General features: G+C 41.7%; 1 protein-coding gene across 2 annotated transcripts in view; it reads left to right on the top strand.

The window, feature by feature from the left end:
* Positions 1 to 25,538, top strand: part of pgap1 (post-GPI attachment to proteins inositol deacylase 1) — a 154,362-nt gene that overhangs the window by 31,157 nt on the left and 97,667 nt on the right. The window contains exons 8-18 of one of the 2 annotated variants that reach the window (XM_055637795.1): positions 1,728 to 1,833; positions 1,912 to 1,970; positions 2,056 to 2,151; positions 2,415 to 2,464; positions 9,181 to 9,246; positions 11,911 to 11,962; positions 15,364 to 15,444; positions 18,658 to 18,733; positions 18,821 to 18,894; positions 21,038 to 21,089; positions 23,091 to 23,157. In XM_055637795.1, coding sequence (XP_055493770.1) covers positions 1,728 to 1,833; positions 1,912 to 1,970; positions 2,056 to 2,151; positions 2,415 to 2,464; positions 9,181 to 9,246; positions 11,911 to 11,962; positions 15,364 to 15,444; positions 18,658 to 18,733; positions 18,821 to 18,894; positions 21,038 to 21,089; positions 23,091 to 23,157 — 779 coding nt within the window. The remainder of the gene's footprint in view (positions 1 to 1,727; positions 1,834 to 1,911; positions 1,971 to 2,055; positions 2,152 to 2,414; positions 2,465 to 9,180; positions 9,247 to 11,910; positions 11,963 to 15,363; positions 15,445 to 18,657; positions 18,734 to 18,820; positions 18,895 to 21,037; positions 21,090 to 23,090; positions 23,158 to 25,538) is intronic. The other variant, XM_055637794.1, reaches the window with a different exon arrangement.

Here is a 25,538-nt window from a genome sequence, read left to right as displayed (position 1 = left end):
TCATGAAGGATTCATAAATAACGTATCAATTTGTTGAGCCCATTTTTAGGAACCTAAGAAAGGTACATACCGCTTACAGTATTTTGTTCGCGTATGCGCGTACATATACGCACAAAAAACGTTTGTGTTGTGAACCATGTTCGGCTTCACACGCATTGTTCAAAAATCCGTGGTCAAACGAGCAAAGAGAGCATGAAGCCCAGCAAACTGAAGATCCATTTGGTGTCTTGTCACAGCGACCTGGCGGGGAAGGGCTGTTCTCGGAGCCACTGGCCACTACCACTTGGGGAGAAGATGTGTTCAGAATGCAGGAAGCCTTCCTCATCAAACATGAGCTTGGCTGGGAACGACTTGTTGGGGTGTGTACAGATGGGGCACCTTCCATGGTCGGATGCAGATCCAGCTTCAAAGCCTTTGTGAAGGATGTCGCTCCCCATGTCTCCTTCACCCACTGCATGATACATCGCCATGCTTTAGCGATGAAGACTCTCCCTCCTGGTCTTTGAGAAGTGCTTTCAGATGTGGTGAAGATTGTGACTCACATCCGAGGGAGCGCAAGAAATGGGCGCCGATTTCTCTGTTCTGATATTCCACACAGAGGTGCGCTGGCTTTCACATGATAAAGTTCTCAATTGTGTGATTCAACTTCGAGAGGAAATAGTGCTGTTCTTGGAGAGAGGGTGTACCGAGAAGGAGAATCAGCTTCATGAAACGATACAGGATGAACTGTTCGTGAAGAAGGTTCCTTACTTGGCTGATTTCTTCGCCGAGGTGAATTCCTTGAACCTGTCACTTCAAGGAAACCTCCCAATGCTACACACGGCTCATGACAAAGTGGCAGCATTCAGGAGGAAGATTCACCTTTACCAGAGAAGAGTCCAGGACGGTGACACAACTATCTTCCCTGAGATGACGAATCTCCTGGATGCTACGCCAGATGCTGAATGTCACTTCCATGAGGTGATCTCAACCCACCTTCGAGCAATTAGTGAAGCCATCGAAAATTACTTCCCCGGACTGGGCCACCATTCTCGTGATGAGTGGATCATCTGACTCATTTCCATTGAAGACGGTGCCATCAGCGATACTGACATGGCTGCGAAGGTTGAATTTTACCGAATTCATGAAGATGCGCAGCTCAAGAGTGACTTCATGGAACAAGAGCTCGCCACGTTTTGGCTGAAAGTGAAGGACTGTCCTGTTCTTTCAAAGAGGGCCCTGACCCTATTGGACCAGTCCCCCTCAACCTATTGTTGTGAGGCCGGATTCTCAACCATGGTAACTGAAAACGAAGGCACGCAATAGGCTTGTGATCGATGCTGACATAAGGATGAGCATTCGTCCTCGTTTTGATCGCCTGATGGCTGTGAAGCAATTTCAACCATCCCATTGACTGAGTTTTGGCAGACATGTTTTAATAAATCGGGCTGTTTTTTTTTCAATTTTTGTTTCGGGGGCCACGATACTGAACAAGAATGTCTGATGGGGGCGTGGGGCCAAAAATGTTAAGAACCACTGATCTAAAGTGATGTGAATAATGCACAATGTGTTTGAACCAACTTTTAATACCTTTGTTTCTGTTGGATGTTAATTGAATTATTATTGTGTGACTTGTACAGTGATAAAGTTATGCTGAATAATTTAGACTTGTGTAGTCACAAACTGCTAATGGATTGTTGATTTTGTCATTTAAAATGGCTGTGACATTGAAGGTTTGTTTTTTTAAGATAACAATGGATCTAAAGAAGATAATGAAAGTCCTTCACCATCATTTTGTCACCTATTCAGAAAAAGATTCTGAAGATAATCCAGAGACTTCTGTCTCATTTCCAGGTTTGATGTGATGTGTTGTTTAAAATTAATGATATATCCAAATATATAAAATGCATTTCATGAGTGAATTTATTTTAGGTTCAACTGCAACGTGGAGTGAAATTAATACATACGACTGGACTTACAACTCTCCGCAGGTACTAGATATTGCATCTTAAAAACGAGTTAAACCTGTTCTGTCAAATTAACAGTTTTGAAATCATGTGCTAAAATATGCTTCAGTTTTCAGCACGGTTACCCAAAGCTTCATATTTTATTTTACCACTTCCAAGTGAGGAGGAACTTTACAGTAACTTATATTGCCGAACCACCAATCTGGTAAGTTTGCATTGTTTTTGATCAAAATATTAAAATATTTTACTCATACAGTCAACTGTAAATTTAACATTTTCTCTCATGAAAAGATGTGCTGCACATCTTGAATGGAGAGAACTCAGCAGCACTGGGCGTTATTCATAAAGCATTATTAAAAGTCTGTTATATTGAAAACATCAGTTTCGATTCACCTACATATACAACGTTGTTTCATAGCCATTTCAAATACGATGATCTCAAATGCATTTTGTCATTTGACTTGATAGGAATCAAGTGACTGGATCTATGGCTGTACCTTGATTAACCAATCAGTTTGGTAAGTACACTTTCCCCCTTATACTGCTTTTATTCAAACAGCAATCGTAAGATGTCAAGTATTTGTTATTGGTTTTGTTTGACCAAAAAAAGTAGCTTGGGTCCCATTTTCTGTGGCTTCCCATTGAAACAAGTTGCTGTTTACATCATGGGATTGGAAAAAATACAACAGGAAAAAAAACAGTATGCCAATCTTTTGTGAGATTGCAACTGTATCGAAAAATCAGGTTTTGAAAACTGCAAAGCGCTATGAACATTTTTGAGGAGCAGCCCCCTGAGGTAATATTTCTTTCAGCTACAAGCCGATGCTCAATAAAACTAAAGACGTATTTGTACTAGCAAGCGAGGGTAGTTAATTCTGGACTGATTCTGGTGCCACATGCTAGTGAGGGTAAGAACAAGAAGATAGGCCAGGTGATTGTGTGGCTGAGGAGTTGGAGTAGGGGGCAGGGATTTATAATTTAGGACCACTGAAATCTCTTCTGGGGGAGAGGTGACTTATACAATAGGGATGGGTTGGACCTAAGCTGGAACGAATACCCTGGTGGGTTGGTTTTCTAATGCTTCTCGAGATAATTTAAACTAGTTGGCAGGGGGGCAGGATCCGATGCAGCAAGTTCTATAGGTGGGATAGGCAGGAGCACTGCAAGGAGCAAGGTGGACTGTTGCATTAAATTGCATTTATTTCAATGTGAGAGGCTGGGCGGGTAAGGGCATGTGACTGGGATATTATAGCCATTACGGAAGTTGACTGAGGGAGGGTCAGGACTGGCAGCTTAACGTTCCAGGGTACAGGTGTAATGGGCGAGATGGAGGTGAGGGTAAAAGAGTAGTTGCTTTATTGATGGTGGAGAACATTGCAGCGGGAGTCCGAGATGACATTACTGATGGTCCATCCGGTGTTTCTCTATGGGTGGAGCTGAGAAATGAAAATGGGATGATCACGTTGATGGGAGTGAATAATAAAGTGATGTGACCTATTGAATGCTCTTTCAATCAGTTGAATGACCACCACGGTGGCAGGAATCGGCAGTTTCAGGAACGAGTCTGTGGTTTGATCTGAGATGCGTATTCAGCTAGTCAGAGCTGTTTATTCCCTGCAGAATACAGAAACTTCTGTAGGAACAATCTTATTCTAATATTAAATGGCCGATAAGCAAGAATCCCACAAATACTCCGTTACTTTAGAAAATGTAACATTGCCATATTTAGTTCCTTCCTCCGTGACCTTATTCCACCTTTTTCTGTTGGGCTCAGAAGAAGGTATGATACATAATCCAATCCGTGCCATGATAGAGGTTAAATGGGACATTGTTAGTTTGTTGCAAGATAACATTGAAGTTAGATGTTCAGTGCACTCAGGAGAAATTAGATTTACTCGTAATTTTGGGGACATTTATTTTCCCCCTTTCATGTTCCCTCGCAATGAGATCATTATTTATTTCCAGTAATAGTGTGTAACCAGCAAGTGAAAAAATATTTTGTACTTCAAAATATTTGTGGACATTTTGTGAATATTTCTTTCAACATGGTCATCCGGAAGTGGCGGCGCTGCCCTGGCAGCAGCGGCTCGCCTGCAGTCCGTTTGTTTTTACTTTTTTGTGTTGTTTTTTTTTTCATTTTGTCTAGTTACGTTTTTGTTTTTAGGTTGTGTTTATGCGGGGGGTGGGGGGGGGGGGGGGGTTGAAACGGGGCTTGCTGTCTCTCCCTTCGGGGGAATGAGACTTTTTTGTCGTATCCCCTTCTCTGCCTCCGTCTGCGCTGAGGCCTAATGGCAGAGCTGGCGACCTCGAGACTCCAGAGGCAGAGCCAGTCAGAACTTGCCCTGGGCGGTGAGGGCGGTCTGGCTCGGGGCTAGAACGGCGCTCCCTTGAGGGGCTGTGACGCTCCCGTGAGGGCGGCCTGGCGCGGGGCCGAGACTCCCCCTTGAGGGGCTGTGGTGCTCCCGTCGCGGCTCCCCGAGGGTCGGGGCGGCCCAGCCTCAGCTCGAGGGTGGAATGGCGCTCCCGTCGGAGCGGCCCAGCTCGAGGGAGGTACGGCGCTCCCATCGGAGCGGCCCAGCTCGAGGGAGGAACGGCACTCACGTGAGGGCGATCCGGCTAGAGGCTGGAACGGTGCTCCGGTGGCTGGGACGGCGTTCTGGCGGCGGTGACCTGATCCGGGGTTCAGCCGCGGGCCAGCGGCTGCGTCCGCTGGACTGGAGGGCGGCAGCTTTGACCACCCCGGGCTGCGGTGTTTGAGCCGGCCCGTTTGCGGGGTTCGGTGAGCCGCGGGACTGTTTGTACCATCGCCCGGTGGGGTATCGCCTCAGCGCAGAGGGAGAAGAGGAGGGAAGAGACTGCAGCCCTAAGATTTTTGCCTCCACCACAGTGAGGAGGTGCTTGGAGGACTCACTGTGGTGGATGTTAATTTGTGTTTATTGTTGTTTATTATTGTATTATTGTATGTATGACTGCAGGCACGAAATTTCATTCAGACCATAAGGTCTGAATGACAATAAAGGTAATTCTAATTCTAATCTTGACCATTACAGGCGCTAGTTTAACATGAGACTGATCTAATCCCAGGTCTTGTTATGCAATCTTGTACAAAAGTTTTCAATGTATTTGATGCTTATTTTGTTTCTGTTACAAGTTTGAACCAAATGTACATGCAATTCTTTTGACACTTGTCTGCACAAATCTAAACAGTGTAATGAAAAGCCTCCAGAGGGCAGTATGCAATGATGTGTACCTTTGCAAGACATCGGTTGTACTGAGCAAATTATCCCATCATTGACTTTCATGGGTGGTGACTTCGCGATTTTGGCTGATTTATTTTAAGGGTCCATTTTTAATAAAAAGTAATTGTGAAATCTTCAAAAGACTGGTTCTTCTGCAAGAAATAGACTAAAATATGACTGGCCTGCAGTTTTAGGGATTAGGATGCCAGCATATCCTTGCTGCAGATTTTTATATTGCCATTTGTGTTCTTTTGGACTGACTGATCTCTACACTATTTACAAAGTGCTCCATTCTCTGCTGAAGACTGTGAGAAGGCATTGTGTGTTATTTCAGGATGTGCCGAAGAGCTGTACAAGTATTGTAGATTGAATATTATACACTTAAATAATTTAAGGGCTGGTGATTAGCTTAGAACTCTGAAATGATACCTCATTATACCACCTCCCCTGGTACTTTCCCTTGCAACCGCAGGAAATGCTACATTTGTCACTTTACCTCCCCCCTCGACTCCACCCAAGGACTCAAGCCGTCTTTCCAGGTGAGACAGAGGTTCACCTGCACCTCCTCCAACCTCATCTACTGCATCCGCTGCTCCAGATGTCAACTTCTCTACATCGGTTAGACCAAGCGCAGGCTTGGCGATCGCTTCGCCCAACACCTCTGCTCAGTTCGCAATAACCAACCTGATCTCCTGGTGGCTCAGCACTTTAACTCTCCCTCTCATTCCGAATCCGACCTTTCTGGCCTGGGCCTCCGGCATTGCCACAGAATGAGTCCCACCGCAAATTGGAGGAACTGCACCTCATATTTTGCTTGGGTAGATTACACCCCAGCGGTCTGAATATTGACCTCCAATTTCAGGTAGTCCTTTCTCCCTCCTTCCCCTCACCTTCCCACCTCTCCCACAAGCCTACTGTCTCACCCCCCCTGACATTAGTCTGAAGAAGGGTCTCGACCCGAAACATCGCCTATTCCTTCTCTCCATAGATGCTGCCTCACATGCTGAGTTTCTCCAGCATTTTTGTCTAACCTCATTATAAGGTATAATTTCTACTTGACACCAGCTTTTCTTTTGAGGGGCAAACCAGTAAAACCTGTCTAAATATCCTGGTTTGCTCATGTTATTAACCATCTATTAACCATCAATAGGTGCCAAATACATTTAATGTACACGATGCACATAAATCCTGAGAGATAGTAGTAGTGTTAATTTCTATAATGGTAGCCCCACCCAGAGACGGTCGTATCTGTCAATGTGTTTGATTCTCATGGTCTGTGTCATGTTGCAGTGTAAATACTCTGTCATAGTGAGAATGGCTTTGTGCACATAAAATGGAGAGATGATTGTTCTACAGGTTGAAAGATCCACAAATATAACTAATTAATAGAAAGGGTAAAAATTCTGGCATTCATTTAGTGGCTTTGATGACTTCAGGATATCCCAAACAAGTTTATTGCTATTTAAAATGGAATCATTTCTATCTTATAGAAATATTGTAGTTAATTAGCCCACTGACTGTAATGGTGTCATAGAGCCATACAGCATGGAACTGGCCCTTTGGCTAATTCATCTATGATGCTCTCAGCATCATGGATGCTCCTGAATGAGTCCACTGCAGTTCCAGCCAAAGATCCTATAGCGGAACAAGATAGACCACTCCTGCTAAATGCAATGGGCTGACATGTAGTAAGCAACACGGCAGAACGTGGGCCTTTTTTACCCATCCATTTCAGTAACCCGACCCGACTTTGGGTATCCCTCTCGCAGTGTAATCAACGTTGTGGGGGACAGTTTGTGTTAATAAATTATAATTCTGAAAATGAGGAGAAGATTTTCCCAAAGAACTTTGATTTTTACGAGGATGTTTCCATAACCGGCTTCCGTCTCCGCACTAGTATCTTTGCTCCTCTATGGGATCTTTGGTGCGGAGACGGAAGCCGGTTACGGAAATGGAGCCGAAAATTACCCATGAATCTGCCCATGACCGTACTACGTCTTTTTCGTCGAGTGGTCTATCTTGCTCGCTATAGGATCTTTGGTTCCAGCCACACAATGCACTTTAACGTTGCACGTCCAACAGGTGTAGTACCTCCTTCTCTCACCAGGGACACTGGAAATTTCCCTGTTGTCCCACGTTCTTCAGGAGGTATATACGATTGACCAGACTGCCATCTTGACTACATAATGCTAACGAGGAAAGTTAAAAAGATCTATCATCTAAACTAAACAGAAAATCAATGAGCAAAACACAACATGATGGAGGGACTCAGTGTGTTAGGCAGTGCCAGTGGGGGAATGGACAGGTGATATTTTGGGTTGGGATACATCTTCAGGAAAAAATCCAGTGACCTGATTTCAATCCTGACCTTGGGTGTTGTCGGTGTGGAGTTTGTAAATTCTCCATGTGACCGCTTTGGATTCCTCTGAATGCTGTCTTTTTTCCTTCCACACCCTAAGGGGCCCTTGATAGGTGTTGGCAGGAAAATAGAGGAAGAGCTTATGGGAATATGAGAAAGAAAAGATTGCTGCGATGTAGATGAATGAATAGAATGATGGGAATACCCTGAGAGCTGGCAATGACATGATGCGTTAACTGGTCTCCAAAATCATTTGGACAATATACAAACAAAATTGCTTTAAAGAATAAATTTTGGCGAGCAGGCACGGAAATCGCTATCAAAACATGGGGGGGGGACAGGGGGGACACAATTTCTTGTCGGCCGCGATCGCATGCGCACACTCACACACACATGCGCGAGGCTTCGGAGGCTCAATCCAGCGCTAAATGCAGCTCAACTCTCCCTGTCTCACCGGGTTAACCTACAGCCCTGCCTGGACTGACGGGACACCAGCGCTGCTTCTCTGCGTTGGCTGTAAACCTGGGCCATATTTCCCACAAGTCCAGGCAGGGACGTATGTTAACCTGGCAGGACAGGCAGAGTTGAGCTGGATTTAGCGCTGCTCCTCTGCGCTGCCTGTGGGCCTGCACCTCGCCCGTCTGACTCCCGACGTCTCTGGCCGCCCCCGGGTGGGGATAGGACAGCGCTGGAGATCCGGGATCGATCCTGGCTGTGGATGAGGCGCAGGTCTGTGCCGCCCCCATTGCCTGCTGACCGATGTCCCTCTTGTCCAATCGGCTCCCTCGATCAGCAGTCCCACCCCCACTGTCTCGCGGAAAGCGGAGATTTCACCGGGTTTTAAAATCCGGATTACAAAAAATGGGGGGGGGGGGGTGACTGTCCCCCACCTCTCAAAACATGGGGGGACGTGTCCAACCTGTCCCCCCTCCCCCGGATTTCCGCCCCTGTTAGCGAGGACAATGAGGGGAATTCTCCTGTTATTCTTTAAATATCTCCATGGTTTTTTCCCCATCAACCTGAGGTTTAAAATGTCTTGCAAAGAACGGCTTCTTCAACTGTCTACTTTTTATATTAGGTGCTCCAGTCAGTAGAATGGTAGCGATTTGAAAACAGTTTTGTCTTGCAAGAAGTTACTACAAACCTAAGCCTAGCACTCTGGGCAATTTACATATTTTATCGTGGTGAGAGCATCTGAAGAACAGAAATTTGTGGATAATTTCTGCATCTTCAGCTGCAGAAGTGGATGTGATGACAGAACTTGACAAATAAGATAAAGTCAAGAAGAAAAATAATAGCAATGTTGCATTATTGTGGAGCAAATTAAAACCAATCAGAACACGAACATTACCTGTTACTGTTAATTATGGTGAATTAAACCTGGTTACATCAAAACTTGTTGCATTCTATTGATGTTTAAAATGTTATTTTCACATTTTTCATGAAGATCATGAGGCCAATATTTTGTTTGGCAAACACATGGTGGAACTGAAAAGGGATATATTTATAGTGTATGACCTTTTGATGCAGTTATTGTAGGATTTATGATTGCTCCATGACTATTGGTACCTGTCAGAGCCACCATTCAACGTAATCCATGTTATATTCTGACATGTTCTTTTTTTTTTTATGATAGTGCTGGGAAAGCGAACCCTTTTCCTTTTTATGCTCTCAGTGATCGTTTGAAATACTTCACTGTTAGGTACGGCATGGGGTGGTTGCAATGGAGAGCAGGTCTCTGCATTGTTTTATGTAGCTGAATCATGTTGCCCGAAATAGAGTCTTACTTGCACCAGTGCATGTACCAATACCGTGTGCACTCCTTTCTTTCTCCATCCCTTCTCTCCTCTTCCCACATAAGTTTTCGCACTTGACCTATGAGAAGTTTGCAATAATGCACCTTTGAACGATTTCTAAGCATGTATTATTTTTTTTTTACTAGCCTTATGCATTTGTAGATGTGATAATGCTTCCCCGTTTCAATGATTGTAATTTAAATTCAACTTTTCAGAAATCTATATTAAGGCAAAAACTGGAAATATTTGTTAAACGTGGATTAAGTACATTTTGTAGATACTAATTTGCTACTGCCAAATGTTTTGACTCCTGAAATTTATGTATACCTCGACTGTAAGGATAACTCTGTTTGCAAGTTGGTACAATGTATGTTGGGACTGTCCAGATTAAAGAGATTTTGACAAAAATAAGATACCTGCACATCTTGTGCCAGTTTCTAATTGTCAATTCAAAAAATTGTATTCAGTATTTGGACAATGGATAATTAGACTCCCATAGAAACATAGAAGCTTAGAAAATAGGTGCAGGAGTAGGCCATTCGACCCTTTGAGCCAGCATCGCTATTCAATATGATCATGGCTGATCATCCAAAATCAGTACTCCATTCCTGCTTTTTCCCCATATCCCTTGATTCCTTTAGCTCTAAGAGGTAAATCTAACTCTCTCTTGAAAACATGCAATGAATTCAACAGATTCACAACTCTCTGGGTGGAAAAAGTCTCTCATCAACATTGACCCTTACTTCTTATTTTGACCATGCTGACTGGGTCAATTATCAAGTAGCAGAAGTGATACCTGCTGGTTGATTTTACACATCCTGTTATCTGAATAGAAATGGCAATGTCACCAGCCCAACAACAAATCACTTGCCTAAAATGCATGTTGTTTAATGCAGAGATCCGGTTATCCTTGGTTCTTGTCACTGAAAAATTACCCTTTAAAGTTGAGATGGAGCAATTTATTTGTTCAGTTCTACATTGTGAAAGCTCAACAATTAGTGCTTGATGTGACAAAATTAAAACTTTAAAAATATAAATTGGGCTCTCTTAGATTTAAATTGAAATGTTACTTGGGACTGACATTCACAATTGTGTTTCCAAAAAGTTTGTGCAGTCAAGAACATGCAAGGTGAGGGACGTATCTGGACTCTGCATTGTTGAAGTTGAGACTCAGTGAAGCCTGTGATGGGCCTGTTGTCCCCAGCAGCTGCAACATGGCTTATGAACAAGTCACTTCTAATGTTCAACAAAAGTATGTCCAACAGAGATATGTTTCAAGTGAAAGAACAGAGATGCAATTAGTACGTACTTGATTAGTAAGGGTAACGGGGGTTATGGGGAGAAAGCAGGAGAATGGGGTTGAGTGGGAAAGATAGACCAGCCATGATTAACTGGCGGAGTAGATATGTTTGGCTGAATGGCCTAATTCTGCTCCTATAACTTATAAACTTAAATATAAATGTGTTGCAAATTCAAAGACTGAGTTTAGAGTACAGAATTTAAGAAAGCAAATTTTACTTTCTCATAATTGAATATTAACATTGGGGAAAGGTTGTTAAGAAATAGAATAAATTCAAAGGATTAACACTAAACTACCTGGGCCTATAATTTAACGTGACTTGGAATCTATTTTAATTGAATTAATCAAAATGACTAATGCCAAGTAATATGACATATTTATAAAGGATATAAAATATATTGTAATAAGTAATATAATAAATAATAAGTGTTAAATTATTTCTTTATAATATTTTGGTATTTGCTATTTTGGTTCCTTGCTCATGGATTTAACAGATGGATGCTCTTGAGATGTTTTGCATCCTCTGATAAGTGATGTATGCAGAATAGTGTCCGTGAAGAGTGCAGTTGTTGCATACATTTGTAACTTCATTGTTTATACAAATGGCAGTTAGTTTTGCTCAGCATTCACCTGTGAAAATCTTCATCAGGGTATATATCAGTAAATGATTGTGCCCTGTGTGAAATTTCTATTTTAATGGATATAAATTGTGGACAATATACTATCTTTTTTTTTTGTCCTTTGTCAACAAAGAAAGTTTTCTGCATGGTCTAATGTATAAAGCAGGTTTGTTAACATCTGTGAAATTTGTAAAATTAGCATTTAACAAAGTGATTATCTTAGCAATGTGATTTATTGTTGTTTGCAAATTGACATAGGACATGCACTTCATTTCAACTCCATCCAATACAGAAAAAGGAATGATATTAACGTAAAACGTGTTATTGATTTCAGAAAAAAAAGGATTGGCACTTTAACAAGTCCAAAAAAAAATCAAACTACTTATATGTATATTCTTATGTATCACACCATGTTTTTTTTCATGTTTAACATTTAATCCTGAAGGGGACACCATGAATAATAATATGTGCATGGTCAGTGACTTGCAGTGGCTCCCTTCATCTTTGCATATATTTATTTTACTTTACTTTTTAACCACTTTGCTTGGGAATGTTGCATGACCTCTGACCTACTGAGATGAATGTCAATGTCATTTCAATTCCTCCTTATATCAAATTCACTCAAATTTACCATTAAATCTCCTGTGCAGCCAAGAAGGCATTGATCTGACTGGAGAGGCAGAATTGCTGAAAATGTACAAGGTAAGCTTAAATTTTATTTTTGAAGCATGTATATTACACTGCTTGAGGACTACTGCAGCTGAGGAATATCCTTCTGCCCACATTTAATTATGGTACTATGCATGTTGATGTTGGTTTGGGATTTTTCTTTCGATAACAATGCAGACTGTAATTATTTATTATGTCACCTACACGTTTGTTCCCAAATTTTGTGGAATGACGTTCGTCTTGAAGGATTAGGATTTTTTTTAAGTAAAGCTATTGTAAAATGTTTGCAGCATTTTGAGCATTCAGGGTAATTAATACATGCAGAGAATGAAAAAAATATTGCTGTTCTGATGGATTTGAGTGTCCTTGTGCTCGAATCTCTGAAAGTTAATATGCATATTCAGCAAGCAATTAGGAAAGAAAAGGGTACATTGGCTTTTATTTCAAGAGGAATTGAGTGTCCCTATTATATGGAGCTCTGGTGAGACCGAATCTGGAAATTGTGTGAAATCTGGTTTCACTTCTTAAGGAAGGTTCTACTAGTAAGTGAGAAAATGTAGTGAAGCTTAACAAGATTGATTTGGGAGTCTTCTTCTTTTGTGCCCATCTTCCATGTTTCAAATGTTGACATCGCTGTCATCGTCCGTCCTGTAAAGTACAATCAGTGGGAGCCATCACTTGTTGCAATAGATGATGGTGGTAGCAGAATTAGCTCGGGATACTTCCAGTTTCCAGCCCTGCGACATGGACACTTCTGCTATATGGTGGCAGGATTGTTCTATTCGGAGAGATTAAACAGATGCGGCTTACATACTCAGAATTAAAGGATGTACTTTTAGGAAGGAGATGAGAGGGTGGTGAATCTGTGGAATTCTTTGCCACAGAAGACTGTGGAAGCCGCCAGTGGATTTTTTTTTTAAGGCAGAGATAGATAGATTTTTGATTATTACATGTGTCAGAGGTTATGGGGAGAAGGCAGGAGAGTAGGGTTGGGTCCTTTTCACAATGGCAGGCAGTGACTAGTGGGGTACTGCAAGGCTCAGTGCTGGGACCCCAGCTATTTATAATATATATTAATGATCTGGATGAGGGAATTGAAGGCAATATCTCCAAGTTTGCGGATGGCACTAAGCTGGGGGGCAGTGTTAGCTGTGAGGAGGATGCTAGGAGACTGCAAGGTGACTTGGATAGGCTGGGTGAGTTGGCAAATGTTTTGCAGATGCAATATAATGTGGATAAATGTGAGGTTATCCATTTTGGTGGCAAAAACGGGAAAGCAGACTATTATCTAAATGGTGGCCGATTGGGAAAGGGGGAGATGCAGCGAGACCTGGGTGTCATGGTACACCAGTCATTGAAGGTAGGCATGCAGGTGCAGCAGGCAGTAAAGAAAGCGAATGGTATGTTAGCTTTCATTGCAAAAGGATTTGAGTATAGGAGCAGGGAGGTTCTACTGCAGTTGTACAGGGTCTTGGTGAGACCACACCTGGAGTATTGCGTACAGTTTTGGTCTCCAAATCTGAGGAAGGACATTATTGCCATAGAGGGAGTGCAGAGACGGTTCACCAGACTGATTCCTGGGATGTCAGGACTGTCTTATGAAGAAAGACTGGATAGACTTGTTTATACTCTCTAGAATTTAGGAGATTGAGAGGGGGATCTTATAGAAACTTACAAAATTCTTAAGGGGTGGGACGGGCTAGATGCAGGAATATTGCCTCCGATGTTAGGGAAGTCCAGCACAAGGGGTCACAGCTTAAGGATAAGGGGGAAATCCTTTAAAACCGAGATGAGAAGAACTTTTTTCACACAGAGAGTGGTGAATCTCTGGAACTCTCTGCCACAGAGGGTAGTTGAGGCCAGTTCATTGGCTATATTTAAGAGGGAGTTAGATGTGGCCCTTGTGGCTAAGGGGATCAGGGGGTATGGAGAGAAGGCAGGTACGGGGTACTGAGTTGGATGATCAGCCATGATCATATTGAATGGCGGTGCAGGCTCGAAGGGCCGAATGGCCTACTCCTGCACCTAATTTCTATGTTTCTATGAGAGGTAGATTAGCCATGATTTAATGGCAGAGTAGACTTGATGGGCCGAATGGTCTAATTCTACTCAAGTTCAAGTTACATCTATTATCACATGCACCAATTGGTACAGTGAGATTTGAGTTACCATAGTCATACGATTAAAAAAAACCACAATACACAATAGAGTTCAACATAAACATCCCCACACAGCGGAATCAGCGTTTCCCACTGTGAGGGAAGGCAATAAAGTTCAGTCGTCTTCCTGTTCACCGGTGGTCGGGGCCTCGAGCCTTCCGCAGTCGCCGCTACGGTGGCCCAATGATCAGGCCCTCTCGCCGGGATGATCAGAGTTCCGGCATCGGAACGGAAGAACACTCTCAGCGGCTTGGAGTTTCCGAATCGGCCGTTTCCTACCGGAGACCGCAGCTCCTGAAGGCCACAGGCCGAGCTGGGTGGAGCTCCAACACTGGCTACGATGTTAAAGTCAGCGCTGCCCGCGGCTAGAAGCACCGCAGACCACTCCTATCACTTATGACCTTATGACACTCCTGAGTTGAAAGAATGACAAAGTTCTGAAGGACCTGATGTGATGGATGTGGATTTGATTTTCCCCTTAACTGGTTGTTAAAACCAGGAGTCTGAAACTGACGTTGACTATTCAGGACAGAGATGATGAGAAGTTTCTTCACCCAGCAAAAATGATTCTTTGGAATTCATGACATAACTGGACCATGAGTCTTGGTCATGGAGATAAATAGATTTCCAGATTATACAGGAACGGAGGAATATGGAATTAGTATTACGAAAGTGGCACTGAGGACAAAATCATTTTGAATCGCCCAGCAGTCATGAAATACTTCTGTAATCTGTATGTATTCTTAACTAACCAATGAAGTAAGCTACAGGATTTTCATATTATTTAGGTTCCAATGAAAGAACAATGTTAAATGCTTTTTCGATTGTCTGGTAATGTTCCATTTCATACTTTGACCAATTTTAAGATTTAAAGTTCTCCACATAGGTATTTTTATTTATTTTTAGACCACAGAACGGTATGGAACAGGGGCAGGCCCTTTGGCACGATGCCCACTTCTATTAATTTTATTAAGTGCTGATTCCTTTTGCTGAAATGCAATGTTACTTCTATTTTTTTATCAATACTGGTATGACAGTATTGTCAAATCAAATTCCTCCTATGTTGCAAAACATACTTGGCTAATAAAGTATGATTATGATATTTCAAACATTGATGTGCAGCATTTGACTCAATTATCAGACTGGTACATCAGACTTGGCATTCTGGAGAACGTGTAGTACCTTCTGTTGGGATTATCACAATTTATTTTTCTGAATTTGTTGGTTGCACCAGGGCACGCACCTGTATATCATAATCTATTGCTTGTTCTTCAGATCGTGAACTTCAATGTGGAAAAGTACCGTTCATTCTCCCATTTTGTCATTCACGTGTCTAAGGCTCGCGTTAATAAACAGGTAAGTAAAAACAAAGTGAATTAGATTATTTTTTGTGGAATTAAAAATATTCGGATATAGAAGATTTTAGCCTTTTTAAAGCTGATATAATTTTATTTTTCTTCCTTTATTATAAATAAAATAAACATTGTAAATACAAAAAAAATGCTGGAACAATTCTGCCAATTGTTGAGTTCTCCTAGCACTTCTGTTCTTTGTCTCATACTCCAACATAAGCAGTTTTATTTGTTTTCCAAATGTTAGATGCATATCCCAATTATTCAAAATTGTATTCAATACCTTGTTAGCGATAGTGTTGGAAGTGGAGTGTACAACAGACAGCCTAGTTGTGCACAACAGACAGCCTAGTTGTGCATTGTTTTTATATGCAGTCTAGTATAAAATCAAGAGCAAGATATCTCTCGCCAAGAGTGAACATTGTGTTATTAAAACTTCCTTTTGCTCGGTGGGATAACTGATTATGGAATAATTACTTCCAACTAACTAGAAACAAAGTTCCTGAAAGATCTTAGGAAGCCTGTGACATATATTAGATGTTTTTTGTAAGCTGATAACATATGTTAAACATATCATGAACTAAAAAAAAAGTGAATCTTTATCTTGTAAACTTGTTATGATGCACAGTGTTGTGATATTTTTAGATAAGAAGTAATATTTAACATTACGGTTTGGTGATGTGAAAGGACGTAAGTTGCATCGTAAGCTGTACTTTCCAGAGTTGGCAGTAGCTCCAGAGCAAAAGCAATAAATGTGTGGTAATTCAGCAGCAGATTTGACAGACACTTCATGATTTATTTGTGCTGCTCAGATTCTAAGGAACAATATTTCTTCCAAAAATTGACAAATTCAATAAGGTGCAACATTTTTATATAACATTTTGTTTGTGTGTCGATGTGCTTAATAAAGCCGACTGAACATTGGTTTGAACAAATGTAATTTTTTTGTAAGGTGGCAGCTGACAACTCCATGTTGATTCAATACCTTGCCTCCATAATATAAAACTCTGGCCGTTGTCTTTCTATTTGCTGAGGACAACAGCTGCCTGTAATTTCATTTGAAAATTTCAGATTGTTTAACTTTATTTTGATATAGAAAATTTGTTTCAAAAATGGTTGCGTAAACTCAGCAGTTCAGTAAACCCTGTAATTGTTTTGAAGAAAAGTGGGCTTGTGCTATATTCTGGAACAGCATTTTTGCCATGTGCTTATAGTGATACAGTGTGGATACAGGCCCTTCGGCCCAACTTGTCACAGCTACACTAGTCCCACCTGCCTGCGTTTAGTCCATATCCTTCCAAACTTGTCCTATCCATCTACCTGTCAAACAGTTTCTTAAACGTTAGGATAGTCCCAGCCTTAACTACCTCCTCTGGCAGCTTGTTCCATACACCCACCACCCTTTGTGTGAAAAAGTTACCCCTCCTATTCCTATTAAATCTTTTCCCATTCACCTTGAAACTATGTCCTCTGGTCCTCGATTCACCTACCCTGGACAGGAGACTCTGTGCATCTATCCGATCTATTCCTCTCATGATTTTATTCAACTCTATAAGATCATCCCTCATCCTCCTGCGCTCCAGGGAATAGAGTCCCAGCCTACTCAACCTCTCCCTATAGCTCAGATCCTGTCGTCCTGGCAACATCCTCGTAAATCTTCTCTGTATGCTTTCCAGCTTGATAACATCTTTCCTATAACATGGTGTGTCAAGAGACCAGTGTCTAGAATGGGGTCCAGGTTTAAAAAAAATATTCTGCAATTTTTAATTAGTAAAGTATTAAACACTTTTTGCAGGTGTTGGAAGTATTTATGCACATTTTCTCTTAAATCTCACCCTAGCATGCATATCATCCCAGGTGTCATTTGCGCAAATGCTGATAACACTAATATGAATGTTTTGAGTTTGACCTCCTAAAATAAATTGAATCAAAAGATGAGGAACTACAAGCTTCGGCTTTCGTTCACAGTCAAGAGAGGAACAAACTGTGGTGTAAGTTTAGAACAATGCACGCTTAAAGAATTCCTCCTTGGGTCATTGGTATAATTTCCACCGGGTCTCCCATATTCATTTTCACATGATGCCCTTTTGTAAATAGAGACCACTGAGAAAGATAATGATATCTGGGTACCTCACTGCTGAATGGTGCAGACTTACTCATGCTTGCCGTGGCCCATTTGTGCAGGAGACACTATCAAACCTTCCCATTCTTTTGAGAATCCAGTATGTCCTTTCAACTCTTTCCCCTGCTGCCTCTGTTTATATGTCACTCCTCTATTCTACCCTCTTACTGTTTTCTCTGCGTTTTTGTGATCTGCATGTCAGCAGGTGACATGGTAACAGTGAGGTACAGTGGCGCGGTGGTGGAATTGCTGCCTCACAGTACCAGAGACCCGGGTTTGATCCTGACTGAAGTTGCTGCCTGCAGAGTTTATACATTCTCTGTGTGACCACGCAGGTTTTCTCCAGGGGGTTCCAGTTTTCTCCCACACTCAAAACATGTACAGGTTTCTAGGTTCACTAGCTTCGGTAAAAGTATAAATTGTCCCTCGTGTGTAGGATAGTGAGAGTGTACGGGGTGATTGCTGGTCGGAGCGGACTCATTGGGGCCTGTTTCCACACTATCTCTAAAGTCTAAAGTGAGCTCTGCAAACAGCTTGCCCGGGTCAAAAAACTTCAATAAAATCATCATTATGGTTTGTTTAAAAAAAAAGGATATTCTAATTTAGGTTTGTTTTTCTAATGATGACCTTTCAATTTGGATCACATGAAAATGCAGTCTTCATTTGGTGAATGAAAAGTGTGCAAACTTCACCTTCTAGCTTGACATTAAATTCATTTTTTAAAGTTTTCTTTGTTGCTTCTTTATACAGTATATAACGAATAAAAGCCTTACTCTTCAAGTTTAAATGAGATGCGTGAATAATTAAAGTATTAAATTCAAAGAAAATAGTAAATTTTGTTAACCTGGGCTAACAAAGGTAACTTGCTCCTAATGAAGACAATCAAAGAGTAAGTTTCATTTACAGTTGTCATTTTAGCTGTAGTCTTCAAACTCTGTTGTTGGTGACACAGTACAGATGCATTCATCCATTGAGAATAAGTTGAGAAATTTTCCGTTTTTTATGCAGAAAAGGTTAGGGTGTGAAGAAATGGAATTTCTAAATATCAGTAATGCTTGTATGTTTTGTGACATTCTGTTGCTAATTTTTTCACAGTTCACAATGGAATGTGAATACCTGACAGTAAAATCTAGAACGATGTCTACCCCAATTACAAATGTCCTGTCATTCGGTACATGGTTATCTTTCTTTATTACATTTATTAATTGACTGTATTCATAAGCTGCTGTGAATAACTGAATTCATTGTTTTCACATAGGTGCCTCTGTTCACAGAGTTTTAATCAACTCAACAGGACTGATACATTATGTCAAGCTTCAGGACTTCAATAAGGTACAGTGGAGTGAGAATTATGCAGCAATAGACAATAGGTGCAGGCCATTCGCCCCTTCGAGCCAGCACCGCCATTCAAAGCGATCATGGCTGATCATCCCTAATCAATACCCCGTTCCTACCTTCTCCCCATATCCCCTGTAGCGCCAGTTTTTCATATCTTTCGAGAAATTAACTCTGTAGCCGCTAAGTGGATGAGCATGGTTAAGGGGGATGTCTTCGAAACGCATGCGAGCTTACTCACAGAGACCTTCAGAGCTTCTTCACAGTTAAGTCTTTAAAACATAGTCTTTGATTATGCTGATAAATGTGAGGTGCTACACCTTGGCAGGACAAATCAAAATAGGACGTACATGGTAAATGGTAGGGAATTGAAGAATACAGTTGAACAGAGGGATCTGGGTATAACCGTGCATAGTTCCTTGAAGGTGGAATCTCATATAGATAGGGTGGTAAAGAAAGCTTTTGGTATGCTAGCCTTTATAAATCAGAGCATTGAGTATAGAAGCTGGGATGTAATGTTAAAATGTACAAGGCATTGGTGAGACCAAATCTGGAGTATGGTGTACAATTTTGGTCGCCCAATTATAGGAAGGATGCCAACAAAATAGAGAGAGTACAGAGGAGATTTACTAGAATGTTGCTTGGGTTTCAACAACTAAGTTACAGAGATAGGTTGAATAAGTTAGGTCTTTATTCTCTGGAGCGCAGAAGGTTAAGGGGGGACCTGATAGAGGTCTTTAAAATGATGAGAGGGATAGACAGAGTTGATGTGGACAAGCTTTTCCCTTTGAGAATAGGGAAGATTCAAACAAGAGGACATGACTTCAGAATTAAGGGACAGAAGTTTAGGGGTAATATGAGGGGGAACTTCTTTACGCAGAGAGTGGTGGCGGTGTGGAATGAGCTCCCAGTGGAAGTGGTGGAGGCAGGTTCATTGGTATCATTTAAAAATAAATTGGATAGGCATATGGATGAGAAGGGTATGGAGGGTTATGGTACGAGTGCAGGCAGGTGGGACTAAGGGGAAAAAAATTTGTTCGGCATGGACTTGTAGGGCCGAGATGGCCTGTTTCCGTGCTGTAATTGTTATATGGTTATATGGTTTGATGAATAAATGCTTTATTGTTGATAGAAAACAGTAAGATACATCCAAATTTCTTCTGACTCGTTACTGCAATCTTCATCGAACTCCAGCTTATTGCTTTAAACATTTAAAAACACCTCGTGTCTCCGTTACACTTCGCATAATCTCCTTTACATCTCGCATGGTCGAAGGGTAAACCTTCTCCCTACTCGCTCCAAACTCATCTAAAAACTAAACTTCTGCGCAGGCTGCCCAGAAAAAGCCCAAAAATATGTCATAAATCCAACCCACAATATAACGGGTAGTTTAAAATTTAAGGGCACATGCCATCATCTATGACATGCAAAACAAGCCAAATGGCCACTACATCCCCTGACTCCGCTATCTTTAAGAGCCCTAGCTCTCTCTTGAAAGTATCCAGAGAACCGGCCTCCACCGCCCTCTGAGGCAGAGAATTCCATAGACTCACAACTCTCTGTGTGAAGAAGTGTTTGCACATCTCCGTTCTAAATGGCTTACCCCTTATTCTTAAACTGTGGCCCCTGGTTCTGGTCTCCCACAACATCGGGAACATGATTCCTGCCTCTAGCATGTCTAAACCTATAATAATCTTATGTTTAAATAAGATCGCCTCTCATTCTTCTAAACTCCAGAGTATACAAGCCCAGCCGCTCCATTCTCTCAGCATATGACAGTCCCGCAATCCCGGGAATTAACTTTGTAAACCTACGCTGCACTCCCTCAATAACAATAATGTCCTTCCTCAAATTAGGGGACCAAAACTGCATACAATACTCCAGGTGTGGTCTCACTAGGGCCCTACACAACTGCAGAAGGACCTCTTTCCTCCTATACTCAACTCCTCTTGTTATGAAGGCCAACATGCCATTCGCTTTCTTCACTGCCTGCTGTAACTGCATGCTTACTTTAATTGACTGATGAACAAGGACCCAGATCCTGTTGTACTTCCCCTTTTCACAAAGACTAATTTCCAAGAGGCATCCAGTAATTTTCACAAAACATCGTATTTATATCTCTCCCTCTCTCTCATTTTAGATATATCAGGCTTTTGAAATCCATGTTGAAAGTCAATGCCAGTCTTTGCATGGTAAGTTTTAATTCTAAAGTAAGTTGTAACTTTATTTCTCAATGTAAATCATGTTGCACCTCTACAGCCAAACTTTATCCCTTAAATGTGGTTGGTGCAGATCTATCCAATCTTGTTTTCTTCCTCATGGTTGCTCTCATTCAATTGCAGTACTTGGAAAATCGTCCATTTTGCAAGATGTTTCTGTTTTTCATGGCAGGTTATGCAGCAGATGAGTTACATGGAAAAGGGATGTTCATTAATAAATAAGGAAGTTCTTACATATTATTGTAAACATATCTGAGATCTGGTTATCTTCACGCTGGGCCATCATGAATTTGTTTTCATGGCTAGTTATGTGAAATATATTGAAGAATTCAGGAAAATATGGACGGTCAGTGGAATGAGTAATTGGTGCCAATAAACACTTCAGTGAAGAGAAATATACTTCAGGATTATAAGTGACCAAGCACGGATACCTTAAATGGTAAAATTCTTCACAGTAGAAAACCAGACATTCCAGATACTTTAAAAACAAAATAAACGCTATGTAGTTAAAAAGCTGAATTTGATTTTGATACTTTTTTTGTACATTAAGGCATTAAATATGAATATAGTTGGAAGTCATGTTGGAAAATATGCAAGTATTTGGTCTGGCTACATTCTTCAGGATTTGCAGGAAAATAATTCAAGACCGAAAGATATCTCCCCCAGTAACAAACATCCATTTATTTGGTGCGCTATTTTATTTTTCCATTTCATTAGTTGCTGAAAATGTCATCAATTACATTCATAAGCGGCCCAGAGTGCAAGTATGGTCTGCTGAAATGATGCCAGGAATGAGAAGTAACTGTTTGGAGGAAAGATTTGATTAATTGAAAATTTTAGCTGGAGCATAATGGTCAAAGTGAATCCATGAGTATTTCAACTGGAAAGAAGGGCCCGGAGTTTGTGGTTAAGTGTCAGAAGTTGTGCACGGAGATGCTGGCAAGTTGAGGACTTACTAAACATTTGCTGGGAAATATCTACCAATGGGTGCCCAGGTGCGCAGTGTAAACTTGTATAAATCCCCCAGCATTGTTTAAAATTATTGAGCTTTTCAATCGGAAACTTTGAATATTTGACAATCGTGGGAGTCATTAAAGTTTGGGAGGTGCCAGCTGCCAAAGTTTTTGAAGTGGGGTTTGATCTCACCCATGTAACCAGATTAGGAGGTGGATGGCAAGAGTTTAGTCTTCCCTGTGTGCTCTGGGTTTTACACTGCGCATGTAATTCTCAGCAATTCAGAAAATCCACCAGCTGCCCGAGCAGCTCTTTAAAAAATGCTTGATGAAATTGCAGTTGAAGCATGTTTTCACCAACGCTGTTACATGTGCTCAACTCTGTCATGGGCCCTCTTCCTCAACTTGAAGAACTCTTGTTATTAAAGGTGGACAGGAAGGAAAAGTCACTAACTTGATAATTCTATAAATGCTGGGGGTTTTTCAGCGAAAGATGCAAGTTACCTGTATTATTCTTGGTGTTCCTCCTATTCCTACATATTATTGTGGGATGTCTTCGAGTCTACCCTTTCCTGGAAGAGGAGTTGGCCAAGACTTTTGACAATAGCATGGCGAGCTTTGTAGCAATTTTTAGACTTTGAAGAAAATAGCAAGATAAGATGGGTCTGAAACTGAGAAGGGAGCAGAAACTATCACAACAGATCCATGATGGAAGTTCTGAACTTAAAGCTTGGGTGTTTGAATGTTCATTTATCCCCTCAGACTCGCCAAGTAAACGATGGCTAGGAAATACTGGCAAAAGTTCCCTTTTTATAAAGTTTTAAAGTCAGTAACATGAATTGACTATTAGGTTTCACTGGAATATTTGACTTTTTTTCATGCTGGTTAGTTTTCCCTGGTTTAATGTGCAGTTATTTCATCATAAAGTATTTTCAAATTGTTTTTTGTTACTATGTGATCTAGATTGTTGAAAACTGTTGCCTACTGCTTTTTGTTACAAGAGATTATTTCTAATTGACAGGGAAGAGAGCAGATGTATACAGGTTTCATGTACCATGGTCCCATGAAGATTCCGTTGTGACAACAAGGCCAGTATTACTTATAAACTGAGCATTAAAATAATTTTAAAGCATTATCTTGTTCTGCTTAAGAACATGAGCGTCATGATTAGCATGTTTGCGGATACTATTATTGCAGATATGGATGGAGAAAAATGGCAGGTGTAGTTTAATGTGGGTAAGTGTGTGGTGTTGCACTTAGCTCAGATTCAGATTCAGATTCAATTTTAATTGTCATTGCAATTGGCATAGCACATGTCCCTTTGCCCGCAAACAGCCTCACCAATAAACCTTTGAAAGTTCCTGCCCAATACCATCAAAATTAGCCTTTCCCCAGTTAATTAGACTCCCATAGAAACATAGAAGCTTAGAAAATAGGTGCAGGAGTAGGCCATTTGACCCTTCGAGCCAGCACCGCCATTCAATATGATCACGGCTGATCATCTAAAATCAGTACCCCATTCTTGCTTTTTCCCCACATCCCTTGATTTCTTTAGCCCTAAGAGCTAAATCTAATTCTCTTGAAAACATCCAGTGAATTGGCCTCCACTGCCTTCTGTGGCAAATCATTCCACAGATTTACAGCTCTCTGGGTGAAGAAGCTTTTCCTCATCTCATCTTCCTAAATGGCTTACCACTTATTCTTAAACTGTGTCCGTAAGTGTTTCTATAAGATGTCCTCTCATCCTTCTGAAGCCCAGTCAACCCATTCTTTCAGCCTGTTCCTATGCTGTACTCTATGATGCACTGATCAGCAACAATCCCTGATGAGAATCTCAGACTGACTGCAAGGAAAGAAAAATAGCAAAGTTGAAATCTAGATTTGCAGGAGGCAGAGAAAGACCAAAGGATGAAGGTCTTGGTTGGGAGACACCAACATGCTAATAGGTTCTCTTACCTAAATTCTGATTTCTGCCTGGCTGATTTTTAATGTCTACTGCAGATTTAAAAGTACAAATATAATGTGTAAATACAGCAATTACATTTGATCTTTTGTTTTAAAATTGAGAACACTGTTTAATATATTGGCTAAACATCCTGTCAAAGAATATCAAAATGTTCACGATAACCTGATTTTATAAGCAGTTTTATAGAATTTCTCATGATGTAACTGAGTTTTTTTTTACTCTAATGGAGCAAAGTTATCTTTAAACAATGGTAATGACTGAAGCTGCAGGAATTGGCATTTACTGACCTCTTCAGCCTGCAAGTTAAAGTACATGTGAATCAGATGGAACTAATTAGGACTGAAAGAGTGGGTAGTGCGAGCTAGTGCAATCATTTCTCCAGTACTTTTCTTTCATTGTGAGGAGGACAGGTGAAACAATGGTGCTTTCAGCTGAAATGTTTTGCTCCTACCAGTTAATTGAAAGATGCCTTTTATGATTGGGTATTTAGCACGACTAAGAATCAATGCTGCCATTCATCTGAAACACTTCAAAAGTTACTCTTTCGTGTATGCCTTAGCAATTTTAAAGGAGCTTCATAATTATGAGAAGGTGTGAGCATGGGCTGCGGAACCGGGGGGGGGCTGAGGGTGCTGCAGCCCCTCCACTTTTTTGACGAGACATGCTTCATAACCTGAAATTATCCGGCCCGCAGGTGTATTTTTCTCTTCTGAGGACCTCCGACATCCAGAATCTCAGAACAAGCGCACAGTGAGCGCGGCAAATCCAAAGATTTTAGAGCTCCGTGCCCCCCCCCCCAAACCCCTCCCTCTCCTCCGCTTAACGGCCAATCACAGCGCGGTTCACCTAGTCGAGATATGGGGCAGTGAACGAAGCAATGTGATTAGCCGCCGAGAGGAAGGGCAGGAGGGCCCCGAGAGAGAGAGTCGACCTAGAGAGAGACAGAGTTTGGGGGGGGGGGGGGGGGGGGGGCGGTTGTGGAGTTGGGGTTGTGGAGTTGTGCAGGGCTGGTCCCGACATCATTCTCACCAATCAGCTGGGCAGGAGGCTGGCCTACTGAATTTGGACGTCGCACGGCACGCCGGGCGGTGACGTCATCTCGCAACGCCACACGCTAGGCGTACGCCGTCAAGACACGGCGTACGATGTCAAGACGCTGCATACGCCCGTTGAGGCGCTGTGTACGGCCTCAATGTGGCTGTGGGCCGACAGGCTGTTGTCGCGTGCGATTTTCTGACTCTAAGATTTTTTTTAGCCCCACGCGATGTCGGGACCAGCCCCGCACAACTCCATACGCCTCCGCCGATCGAAGTAGGACCGGCCCCGCGAGGCTCTACGCTTCAAGCAGCCACATTTGGTCGCGCTAGACGCATGCTATCGCATGCTGGTGGGACAGGCCCTTAACCCTCTTGAAAACATCTAGTGAATTGGCCTCCACTGCCTTCGGTGGCAGGGAATTCCACAGATTCACAACTCTCTGGGTGAAAACATTTTTTCTCATCT

Source organism: Leucoraja erinacea, chromosome 7 (genome assembly GCF_028641065.1).
Source record: "Leucoraja erinacea ecotype New England chromosome 7, Leri_hhj_1, whole genome shotgun sequence".
In the NCBI taxonomy this organism is placed as follows: domain Eukaryota; kingdom Metazoa; phylum Chordata; class Chondrichthyes; order Rajiformes; family Rajidae; genus Leucoraja; species Leucoraja erinaceus.
The sequence above is the reverse complement of the archived record's forward strand: the minus strand, read 5'-3'. Positions and strand labels throughout refer to the sequence as shown.